At 42.4% G+C, this 13,248-nt stretch overlaps 1 protein-coding gene across 7 annotated transcripts in view; it reads right to left on the bottom strand.

The window, feature by feature from the left end:
* The window catches only part of LOC120573105, an 86,499-nt gene that overhangs the window by 65,416 nt on the left and 7,835 nt on the right, over positions 1-13,248 (bottom strand). The window contains exons 1-2 of one of the 7 annotated variants that reach the window (XM_039822558.1): positions 12,688-12,961; positions 134-189 (exon numbers count right to left, since the gene is read on the bottom strand). The exons of 4 other annotated variants lie outside the window; for them this stretch is intronic. In XM_039822558.1, coding sequence (XP_039678492.1) covers positions 134-189; positions 12,688-12,698 — 67 coding nt within the window. In that variant the 5' untranslated portion in view covers positions 12,699-12,961. Of the gene's footprint in view, positions 1-133; positions 190-1,033; positions 1,171-8,243; positions 8,312-12,687; positions 12,962-13,248 lie in introns of those variants that run through there. 2 more of the 7 variants (XM_039822564.1, XM_039822563.1) reach the window with 2 other exon arrangements.

Here is a 13,248-nt window from a genome sequence, read left to right as displayed (position 1 = left end):
TGAGGAGACAGAGAGGGAAAGTGAGGAGCAGACACACTGACAACTTTAAACTCCATCTCCACATGTTTCTGTGGACACTTTAGTGATTCTGTGTTTAGTGTTAGTGGATAATAAAGTGAAGCTGTAAACTAACCAGAGACACAGGAGGTCAGGATGATGAGCAGCAGGATGCTGCAGATCATCTTCTCCCTGTGAGAGGAGACAGAGGTGAAGAGTCACAAACACATGAGCTCAGAGTTCACTTATTACAGGACAGAGAGAGGCCATATACAGGCTGTTTATTTGTGCTCGTTCTCCAATGATTGTTGTTTTAATTAGGCCTTTGTTAATCTGTGACAGTGTAGCCAAATGATGTATAGGCTTTATATCTGATCATCATAACATTCAAATGAATATAGTCTATATATATATTAATGTTTGATCATCAAACAGTAATATAGGCTATATTAAAAAAACATGCATCAATAAAAAAGGCACTTTCTATTGAGGAAGAAAAAGGGCAGGTGCTCAAGCCGCTTTTGATGTCTATGTGTGCACGTGCCTGACTATAGCAGCCTATAGGTCTAAATATCTAATATATAGGCCTTCCCCCCGAAACTTCTGAATTTCTGGTGAATTGTTATGCCCCTATTCTACTTTTTTCTGAAGCAATTTGTGCTGGAAATATCTTTATGTAAAGGTGAACGTGGATTACAATACAAACATAAAAACATAATGGAATATTTAGCAGTAAGGCTCTCAGACATTATTTATTGCTTTCAACTATTTATTCTCCTGTAGATCACCTTTTCTAATTCTATCTGAGTCAGTACACATGTAGTATAGGCATGACTACTCTTCCCTCCTCTTTTGCATATTTTGTTGGGGACGTAACCTCCTTAAATGTGCATATGAAAATTATTCACCTCAAGATACATTCATTAATTTCAAGTAATCAATAAACCCCTGGACATTAATAGCTCAGATGTTGTCAGCATTGTGAGGCTCGGACCCAAAAATGCAGACTAAAGGATTTTATTAACAAAAGACTTACAAATGAAGGTGTCCTGAGGTAGGCAGGGAGGCAGTCCAAACCAAGACAAACCAAACTCAAAAAGCACAAACCACTAGAAAACCAGAAGACATGAAAGAATAAACCAGCAGGAATGAGAGACGCAGGGAATGAATGACACGGAGGGAGGGGAGACACAGCACAAAGAAAAATACACGAGGTAACGACTTTCCAACAGGGGGACATCATGGCAGGGCAACGAGGGGGGGGGGTGCAGATAATCACAAAGGTGGGAAAACACAAAGCAGAAAGTAAAACAAGACATGTTGGAGCAATATTTCTGCTCATGTTCTACATTTTGTGCACATTCAATATATAACTCATCCCATCTGAGATCTGAGATTTAAGACGGAGCATTAGGGCCACATCAAGGGGAAAAGAAATTAGGATTTTTTTATGTATTTTGCATTTCGAGAATAAATTCGAAATGTCGGGAATAAAGTTGAAATACCTTTTTGAGAATGAAGTCGAAATGTCGAGAATGAAGTCAACATGTCAAGAAAAAAACTTGATATTTCAAGAATCAAGTCGGACCTTTGAGAATAGACCAAACTACTAGCTTTACCTATAGTCTTCTATAAAAAAGCATTGTGAAGGCCTATATGAACTCGTGAAATTATACTTCAGAATCGGTTTTAATAACAAGGAAATTCACAGTATGGTGATGAGTCTGTTCAGAAGGGGAAACCACACAAATTGGAAGAGGTGGCTGTATTCTTGCAAACTGAAATAGCTTGGAATGGACAGATACAAGGGTATTGATGGTTATATGTTGTATCACAAGACACAATAAGACAATTGATCAAATTGTTTGATCTTGAAAGAGTGGAGCTCAGGCGAGCGCGGCACTCCAAGGATGTAACCCATATCTATGATGTTGCCTACATGGCAGCTGGCATGGCAGACAGTCGCTCTAAGGGGATTAAGTGATAACAGAGTTGAATTTATTCTCGAAATTTCGACATTATTTTCAAAAAAGTATTTCAACTTTATTCTCTTCATGATGAATTTATTCTCGACATGCTGACTTTATTCTCGACATTTCGACTTTATTCTCGAAATGCAAAATAAATAAAAAATCTTCCTCCTTAATTTTTTCCCCCCTGATGTGCTATAGTGCTCCGTCGTAGTTTTTAGTATGGGAAGTGAGAGAAGCAGAAACTTCTAAAAACCGTTTTAATGAAGTCCCAGTAAGAATCCTGAAAGGTCCCAGACAGTAATAATGGATTCAGACTCAGATTCTCTCTCATAGTGTTTGGTTAAAGCTCCCAGTCCTCCCAGTAGGACTAACAGATTCAAGAACAGTTTTTTACCAAAAGCCATAACCACTTTAAACTCACACATGCACTGACTTCACAGTCCTACCCCCAACCCCCGGACTCTCTTCTACCCACCTATGGTGGAATATTTAATATTAAATACTTTTGATGATATTGATAATGATAATACTGTGCCATTTCATTACTGTGAAATATCCGTATACTGTGCAATATCATTACTCCACACTACATATCACACTGTATATAAACCATATTCATTTAAAAAAAAAATTATATATGTACATAGCGTCTCAGAACTGTGCACCTTACCCCCCTTTATTGCACTACTTATTTTATTCCATGTTGTTACATGTCTTCTAACTACATGTTGGCACTGGAAAAGGAGTTGCTTTTAATCTTGTGTGTATAGACCAGCCTGAAGATCTAGCCACAGGCGCTCCTCTTCCTCTGCGGTTCTTCAGCACCGTCTCTGTGTGTGCTGCTGGCATACTGTTAATATTTACAGTCAACGGCTGCTGAACAACGGCTGTTACAACATCAAATCACAAGAGGGGGGAGGAGGAGCAAAGTGCACCTGCTCCGCATGTTGACAGAAGCGGCCGTTAAACGGACAGCGCACTTTTTTCAAGAACTTAACCATGATGGCAACACTATAAGAGACATTAAAAATAAGAAGGCAATCAAGCCTTAATATGTACTACACTTTTCTTTTTTACTTTTTTATTTATTTTCTACATGTAGGCCTATCTTTGTCTGCACCTCTGGTATTGACTTTTTCTATATGCACATACTAGCGATGAACCTATGTTCTTTACTAATAAAAAACATACAGCCAGGTCGCCTCTCTGATGAAACCGCAGCAGTGCACGAGACACAGGCATACGCAGTATACCCACTAAGAAAGCTCCAGGATGTCCATATACCCGCTTAAAAATGCCCAGTGACACACAACAACATACTTTCCATTATATTTTTGATATATTTTGAATTGTCATCTGTGGTCTTCTTCTTCTACACTAAATAAAGGTATTTCCACCGTAAATTGGTTCATAAATGTGTAGCTGAATACAGGAAATGAAGTCGTTGATGCTCAAAACATTCCTGGGGAGGACACCCAGACCCCCACTTTGATATGCCTTTGAGATTCGGGATATACGGTACAGTATACCCACTACAATACATTAGACTACACCACTGAGAGAAACTGAAACTATCAAAAATATGAAAGTATCGATCTCTTTACACTGGTATTGATCAATACCAACGTTGGTATCAATATTATCGATATTTGGATCGATCCGCCCACACCACTAGTTGGCAGAATCTACTTGACGTTCCTCCGGGTAAGTTGATATTATTAGGACTTTGTCGTCAAATTAATTACATTTGCAATTTACTTGTGTTGTTATGGTGTATAGTGACAGTTAGCTACTTTTTGGAGCGTGCTAACTTTCAAATTTTTGTACAGCTTGAACAGCGATGCTAGCTTGTTAAAGTCAGCCCTGTAACATGGGCTTTGCCTGGTCTTTGTATGGAATTGGTCTGAAATATTATTAAGCGCTGCTTAAACCGGCGATCTCGGCCCATATTACCGTCTTTTAGTGGGCCAAGTTGTGAAGCTAGTGATATCCATATATCCATTTGCGGATACAAATCACTGTGCATTAATTTGTGCATTGTGTTTTACAAGTTGCAAATATTTATGGGACTGTTTTAGCACCATGCACCTCCTCCGCTAATCCGTGGCCAGAAGTGAAGCAACACATTCATGACCATATTCTCATAACAAATCTCTGGGTCATCAAAACTGGTGACAGCTACCGTTTCCAGCTTCTCTCCAACGACCACAGTGCATGATGGGAAACTATGGACTCTCCACTTATCTAATGAAGTTTAATTGAAACTTTTCTCTATGTTTTAATGTACATAGCAGTAGACTACCTCTCATCTTAAACGTCCTCACAGTCTATTTTCAGCTGACATTCAGAGAACAACCTGGCTCTGAACACCAAGAAAACAAAGGAGATCATTGTAAATCACAGGGCTTTGTAAATTATAGAGTGTGGTCTTGACCTACTCTATTTGTAAAGTGTCTCGAGATAACTCTTGTTATGAATTGATACTATAAATAAAATTGAATTGAATTGAAATTGAATTGTCTACTTCAGGAAGAACAGCACCGACCTAGCCCCCCCTGTACATCAATCAATGGAGAGGGTCCACACCTTCCGGTTTCTCGGCGTCCTTATCTCCGCTGACATCTCCTGGACAGACAACGTTACAGCGGTCATTAGGAAGGCTCAACAGCGGCTACACTTCCTGAGGGTCATCAAGAAGCACAACCTGGACCCCAGCCTGCTGCTGACCTTCTACCGTGCTTCCATCGAGAGCCTGTTGACGTACTGTATCACAGTATGGTACGGCAGCTGCACCGTGGCAGACAGGGAGAGGCTAACTATCTTTATATTTGTATATATGTATATAGCTCTCAGAACTGTGCACCTTAATCTCTGATTAAAACGTTTACACACAGAAGAGTCACAAGCTTGGTGGCAAAACTGTGTCAGGTTACAAAGTTATGAACTTTGGTGAAGTTGGAAAGTGATTTAGTTTTGAACTTTATATTTGTGTTCAAATTCTGCAAAGGGAAATGAGAGAAGACATGCTGCAGACACTGTACAAACAAGCCAGGTCAAAAAGTTCACTTATGTTTATTTAGAGGATAATATTGTTTTGCGCATTTTGGAAACATCACAAAAGACTAAGGCAGCAGAGACTTAATTTAACATTACATGAAGTCCTAAATGGATCATTTTATATTAAATGTCACTTGATCTGAGTAATTTATGGAAGTTTGTTTCTTAATACAACTTCAGCAGCTTTTGGAAAATAAGTTGTTCTACAGCGCCACCATCTGGCCAAGCTTCTGTTATATGACTGCTGTTAAAAAGCAGTATAAAGCAAATAAAAAGTTCCTCTTTATCTGTAAAATAACTGATGATCAGTAGAGGAAAGGGAGCATCACAATATGTCCAAAAACAAAATAGACTACATCTGAAAAAAAAAAAAAAAAAACGACATTGGGGGTAAAATGTCAAATGTCAAAAAACAACAAAAAACATTGGGGGAAAAGCAACAAAAACATCAAATTAAGCAATCAAAAAGGTTTAAAAAAAGAGTCAAATATGTCAAAAACCTGAAAATAATCATTAAAAAAAGCCTCCGAAATGTCAAAAAGCAGTAGCTATTAAAATGTCCCACATGAACCACTTAATGTGATGATATTAATGCAGCAACATGAGTCAACATGTTCAGAAACTATTCTGCATATTTACTGAGATTAATTCACTTTTTCAAGCTATTTTTTAAATCTCTACAAACTGACTTTAACACTGTATCAACATGAACTGAAAGACAAACGATGAGTGGAAAGACTTAGTTTAACATTTCATGAAGCCCTAAATGGATCATTTTATATTAAATGTCACTTGATCGGAGTAATCTATGGAAGTTTGTTTCTTAGTAAATCTTCAGCAGCTTTTGGAAAATAAGTTGTTCTACAGCGCCACCATCTGGCTAAGCTGTGTAACTTCTGTTATATGACTGCCTTAAAAAACATCTGATTTGAGACAGATATGGGTGAGGCTATTTGCACCCCTGGTACAATTAGCAGTGTATGCTATTTGTACCCTGGTGCAATTAGAAGTGCTATTCGTACCCTGGTGCAATTAGAAATGAATGCTATTCGTACCCCACCGGTGCACACAGCAATGTGTTCTATTAATACCCTGTCTGGTACAAATATCAATGTATGCTATTTGCACCCCTGTGCATTTACAGTACCTTGGCATATATTTACACACAGTTATCCATACTACTCATGTATTACACCTTTTTGGAATATTATCGCCTTGACATTCTTACCCTAACCATAACCAATCCCACTCCTCTTGCCTAACCAACCCAACCAGAGCAGGCATAATCATGAGTCTTCCTCTACCACCCTGGAAAAGATATGTCTCGGCCCTGACTTGCGCAATTGCAGGCAAATTATCCAATCCAAAATGAAAAAAACAAGATTGCCTCACCGGGGAATCAAACTTCAGACTCCCATAAAAAAGATAAATGTTCTAACCCATAGCTGCCAACACTCCCCGGGTTTCCACTTTCCCGGGTTTCTCCCGTTTTTTAGCCCTATCTTCCGGACCCCTCCCGGTTTGTTATTTCTCCCGGGAAACTCCCGTAATGTGCGTGGCCCAAAGTCCTTTATAAATAATCAGACCAATATGTTTGTTTAATGTTGACCAGTTGCCAGATCTTGTATGAAACGTATCCTATTCACACAATCCACACACTCCACACACCATATACAATTTTCAACCCGTTTGTCACCTCAACCTGGCAACCTATAACCCTGAACCTGGCAACCTGTAACCCAGTTGCGCAGTTGATCTCTGCGCAAGCTTCGCGGAAAGTTCAGACCCGAAAGCAAGTCGATATCATGAAAGAACAGACAGAGGCAGAAAACGTGAAGCAAGCTGAACTAAGATGGAAATGTTGGTAGCACAGAATTACAGTACACTTATCACTAAACCCCCCCTCCCCCCCACAATGGATAGCAGTCCATCACCTTAACCACTCTGCCACCTCGTCTGAATTTTTATTGTGTATACCATGACTTTTTTTTAATCACTTTTATGACATATTAATAATAATAATAATATTATGGATTTTTTAAATATTTTTTTCAACATAGTATAGGCCTACTATGACTTTTGTGACATGCTATACTATAACTCTTTTCGACATATAACATTTTTATCACTTTTTTTGACATACTATATTATAGCGTTTTATCACTTTTTTCGACATACTATACTATGACTTTTTTCGACATATACTGTCTTTTATTGACGTACTATATTGTGACATTTTATCACTTTTTTCGATATATTATATTACTTTTTTATCACTTTTTTTGATATACTATATTATTGCTTCTTTACACTTTTTTTGACATACTATACTATGACTTTTCCGACATACTATATTAGGATCTTTATATCACTGCATTCAACATACCAGAGTTTGTTAAACCTCCTTCCTGGAACAGACCACAGTTCTTACAGAATGTTGTACAACTGTTTACCACTTGGTGTCTTCAAGCCTCGGTTGCTAGGTAACCATACTGTATACAAAAAATAGATACTAACTAACAAACTAACGGTTGTATGGTTGTATTTCACTGAAGACAGAAAGCGCAACTGTTATATCCATTTTCCGCTAGATATCCAATTGTTATAAACTTTACAGACAAAACTTTCCTGATATGCCAGTTTCTGCTGTCATGGAAGATGAACGTCCCGCCATGATTTCGGTGCACGCAAGCAACGTGTTTTTGTTGTTACGTATTAGGGTGTGAATAGCTCAGCTGCGTGGCCGAGGCTATTCGTACCTGGGGTGCAAATAGACACTCCGTAAAAATAAACATTGCCCTGATGTACACACAGCGTTGTTTAGTTTTTTTTTAGTCAGAGAAGCTAGGCAGTGTAATTATTATTTTTTTGTTCCGTTACCTCCAACCCCCGTTTTGAGTCGCCGGATCCACCCCCCCTCTGCGATCCAGGACCTACCACTTTTCACATTAAGCACTGTAGGTAGGCTACTATTTTTCCGTACTATTCGCCTCGGAAAAATAAACTGGACAAAGTTACGGTTCAACCATGAGTTCTACTGTGAGTGCCTTGGAAAATACTTAATACTTAATTTGTCTGCCATCCTGGGGCTTTTTATTCTATTATAGCCCTAATTACTTTTGTAAAAATAAATAAAAAGAGAGAGAGAGAGAGAGAGAGAGAGAGAGAGAGAGAGAGAGAGAGAGAGAGGCAGGCCTAATTTTATTCACACATTACCTTGTGTGTCTTCAGTCATTTGGAGATCAGAGGACAGAGGTCCATCTTTTGTCCGTCTTCTCTGCCAACCAACCACACCCTGCAGCAGCTGTGAGAGGGTATCAAAGCTTGAGCGTGTAATGTGAGGCTGAGTTGGATGACTCTGCCTCCCTGCCAATCCGTGGCCAGGAGTGAAGCTGTCCCAGGTGCTCAAATTTCCATATTATCAGAACAAATCTCTGAGTCATCTAAACTGAAGTCAGCTACCGTTTCCAGCTTCTCCCCACCGACCACAGTGCATGATGGGAAACTCTGGACTCTCTACTAATCTAATGAAGTTTAAAAGAAATTTGTCTTTATGTTTTAATGTACAGAGCAGTAGACTACCTCTCATATTAAGACTGTTAGTACTGGTAGGATTTCAGCACCCTGTGAAGCTCTAATAACATATATTATCTTTGTTGTTGATTAACTCTCTCTAAGTTTGTGTAAAAGGTTTTACACAAAGAAGAGTCATAACAACTTCTCTAATATAAATATGGATTTATTTACAATATTAAATAAATCATCAGTAACATTATGAAGTGAACATTAGGAAAGAACAGAAACAACATCAGTTAGCAGAGGACAGGATGTAAATGGACTGTATTTATAGCGCACTTTTCTAGTCTTAACGACTACTCAAAGCGCTTTAACATAGTACAGGAACCATTTACCATTCACACACTGTGCCGTACAAGGTGTCATCTGCTCATCAGATAAACACTCACACACATTTACACTCCAATGCACTCAGTGTCCGATGGTTCAGTGTCTTGCCCAAGGACACTTCAGCAACACTTCAGCATGGGACTGTAGGGCCAGGGATCGAAGCCCCAACCTTCCGATTGGCATGCGACCACTCTACCACTGAGCCACAGCCACCACAGGTCTTGGATCAGAGATCTGATGACTCATTCAAGCCCCGAACGCTCGTTCCTCTGAGAAACTACTCGTCCCATCTCACCAACGTTTGTGAATGGTTGAATTATAAGTTGAATCACTACTTAAAAATGACCTATAACAATCAGCAAACTTTAGTTAGAAAGTTCCCAAATGGTTCCTCAAGTTAAACCTCTTCATTTGTTAAAGTAAAATATTGAGATACAGTTACCAAGACCAACTGAGTTCCAGTGAAGAGCTCCTCTGCTCCTCTTCATCATCAACACCAGAGTTAACTACCCAACTAAAAACACAGCAGGCCGGAAATCAGTAACATCAGTAGGCAATAATCCATTATGGTCTGTTTCATCTAACAGTTGAGGGGGGCGGGGGGGTCAACAAACTCTCAAGAGCATTTTGTGAAGGGGACACAAATAAAGTCAAAATTGTACAGTTGTAGAGGATCTGTGTAGTTGTGTGGCGAGGCTATTTTATTCACTTTAAAGATGGGATGAAGTAATTCTTTTCTCTAATACAGATGACCTGAGAACTGAACCCATGAACCCCCCTGTGCATGTGATTTTTTTTAGGCCTCTTGTGGTACATAGCCATGCAATTAAAAATAAATTAAAAGAAACTTGAACGGTGTATAAAATGGCATATTTTCACATCTGTAAACATAACGATAGTTACGTTATTGTAACTCCAGATTCTATGAGTATAGGCGTAGCCCTCTAAGCCACGCTATGGGTTTATCCCTTCGCGCATGCGCAGTCGTGAAGATTTTCTTTCCCGCCCTTGCGTGCCGCACAGGCTTCAACTACGTCCGCAAATACTGTATAAAAACAGGGCGGACCCGTTGCTCTGCTCCCAACATCAGCTTTTTCTTCAGCTAATGCAATAGGAGCAGGTGGCCCGAATCTTAGAGGGCTACGCCTATACTCATAGAATCTGGAGTTACAATAACATAACTATCGTTCTATTTCGTATAGGCTTCGCCCTCTAAGCCACGCTATGGGTTAGGGCGAAGCTGATGTAGTCAATGCCACCTGCGACAGATCCCACAAGTGGAACATAGACTATAGACTATTTTCCCTTACTGTCACTTATCTCTCATGTGCCGCCATGGCAACGACCTGTTAGCTGGCTGAAAGCCCAAGCCGAGAATGCAGGCGTGCATGATTGATGAGGAAAATACATGATTGATAATTATGGGACGCCCGAATTCCTCCCAGACACCCAGGGTGGGGGGGGAGGGGAGGGGGCATAAGAAAACATAAGGCGGCACATGTCGTGATTGTATAATAGTGACAAAAACATATACATATGTACATAATATATACAATTATACATACGACGGGGCCTCAATCGTCGTTGTGAGAAGAGAGGACCGAGTGAGTCAGGGAGGGCTCAGACACATCCCGCAAATAGAAGCGGATGAAAGGGCATGGAGATGCCCAAGAGGCCGCAGCACAGATTTCAGCCACTGACATGCCTCTGAACAGGGCTGTCGATGCAGACAGAGCCCGTGTAGAGTGTGCCCGAATGCCCTGGGGGGGCACCGCCCCCTCCGTGTTATAGGCCTGGGTGATAGCCTCGCACAGCCAGTGGGACAGGCGTTGTTTCGACAGGGCCGCCCCTTGGTGAGGGTGAGGATGGCGGTCATAGCCTTGCCGAGCTCCGTAGCTAGCTCCGGAGGAAGCGCCTCCGGGTTGGTGGCCATGGCGGAGACGGCGGAGGCTAGCAAGGCTATGTTGTTTTGCGTCGCTAAGCCCTGGGCTGCACACTGGTGAGACCGGTCAGTGACTTGGGCGCAAACCTGGTCCTGGGGGGACGGGGGGGTCGGCTTCCGGTGGCCGAAGAAGGTAGCCTTCGGAAGCAGGATCGACGCCAGGCTCTGCTCCAGAGGGGGGACCGAAGGAAAACCTGCCTCTGTGTCGCCATGAACCCGTGTGAACGGGGCATAGCGCGAGACTGGCGCCCTCAGTTTCCCTGGCTGAGAGAGAGCCTCCTCCACGAACGGCCGAAGCTCCGTGAAGCGCGGCCAGAGTGGGGCCCGTTTGGACGGCGGCTCCTGAGAATAGATGTCACCGCTCAGGAGGCCGCGAGAGGGGGCTGGAGGCTCCGCTGGAAGTGCTATGCCCCTCTGGTCCGCCGCCCTTTTTATGATCTCCGGCAGGTCCATAAAAAGAGCCTTGGTGGTGGAGGGTGGAGCCACCTGCGGCAGAGGGGAAGACCGCTGAGGTGGTGCCCCTGGCCGTTCTGGGGACTGGGAGAGCCGTAGCGGAAAGGCGTCGATCCCAGTCTCCAGATCCAGTCCTCCCAGTGGGGAGGAAGGAAACCCGGTGAGAGAGTCGTCGTTCGGGGGAGACGAGTCTTCAGACTCATGCCCGTCGAAGACGCCCTCTTCCAGCGGTTCCAGGGCGTCGACGGTGTCGCGTCGGTCCGCCCAGCTGCCGTCCCCCTCTCCGTCGACCTCAATGGCCAGAAAAGCGTCCGCCCGCCGTTGAAGCTCTTTAGAAGGCAGCGGGGCGCAGACCGGGCAGGAGCGCGTCGGAGGTGAGAGCCTTGCCGGGCGGGGGCGCCGAGGCAGGTCTCGCAGCGGGGGTGGAGGTCCGGCGAGAAGATGTAGCCGGTCCGGCAGGTGGGGCAGAGGCGGACGCCGCTGGAGCTGGTAGTCTTCATTACCTTCTTCATAACTGCTCTTGCTTGAAGAAAAAGTGGGAGCAGAGCAACGGGTCCGCCCTGTTTTTATACAGTATTTGCGGACGTAGTTGAAGCCCGTGCGGCACGCAAGGGCGGGAAAGAAAATCTTCACGACTGCGCATGCGCGAAGGGATAAACCCATAGCGTGGCTTAGAGGGCGAAGCCTATACGAAATAGAACGTAAAGTGCAATCATGGATTAATGGTGTTAATAATTTGACTTGTTCAGTCAGAATCAGGTTCATTAAAATAGTTAATATTTACTAGTGACAGCACAGTTTTGTGCTCAATATCCACAAGAGGGGCTGGGCTCTACCGGTGTAAATAAATAAGTCTTTGTTCATATTCAATTTCAAATGGGAAGTTTTTACAATACATTGCTTGTGTTTTTTGTGTAAGAATGCCTAAACCTTTTAATATCAGCATTAAATAATGACTGACTATTTCACAGAACACTGGTTGGTGTTAACTTGGGTCAGGGAGGTTACTGACACTGAGTGAATATGGTCCAGCCACACCTACAATATTTCCCCCAGACGTCACTGTAATGAAAACCCAGCCAGTGTCTTAGTGAGCGCTGATATCAGAACATGAACCAAATGGCTTTGGTTTCTATAAAAACTGCCAACTAATGTAATCGGTGTATGTCCGACCATGGAAACACTGACAGACACAACAAGCCAGTTTGTAAAACTAGTTCTCAACATGTAGCCTGCAGCCATGCAACACCGATCAGAGCTCCGGGCTGCAGCAGCAGAGTAGAGGAGTGACGGAAGTCTAAACACGCAGCTTTACGCTTTCTACATGTAGCAAATATTCACTAAGAAGATCACACTTACCTGAAACTCATCCAGTCGACTTTTGAAAACGGCTCAGTAGTATCATATTCATCTTGCTGTTAGAATTGACTAGAAGATTTGCAAAAAGTTTGATTTGTTTGTTTTTAGTATGGGAAGTGAGAGAAGCAGAAACTTCTAAAAACCATTTTAATGAAGTCCCAGTATTCCCAGTAAGAATCCTGAAAGGTCCCAGACAGTAATAATGGATTCAGACTCAGATTCTCTCTCGTAGTGTTTGGTTAAAGCTCCCAGTCCTCCCAGTAGCCGACCCACACGCTGCCATGCATTATCATCAACGGGTTATTATGATACTGCCATACACACAGAGGGAGGAACTGGGATCTGATCCCTGGCTGGCAGCCAGAGAGGCAAATAGCTGTTGGGACAGGTGGAGAAGAACAATGACTCGTCACAGAGCTGCAGAGGGAAGTGGGGGTGTGTCTGAGAGAGGGACAGAGAGGCAGATACTTACTCAAACTCTGCAGCAGTAAGTAGGCCTATGAAAAAAAGAAAAAGAAAACAGTAATATCCCTGAATGTGTTGAAACTTGAGTGGGACCAT

The sequence above is a fragment of the Perca fluviatilis genome, chromosome 14 (genome assembly GCF_010015445.1).
Source record: "Perca fluviatilis chromosome 14, GENO_Pfluv_1.0, whole genome shotgun sequence".
Taxonomy (NCBI): Eukaryota; Metazoa; Chordata; class Actinopteri; order Perciformes; family Percidae; genus Perca; species Perca fluviatilis.
This window is presented reverse-complemented; position numbering and strand designations above follow the sequence as displayed.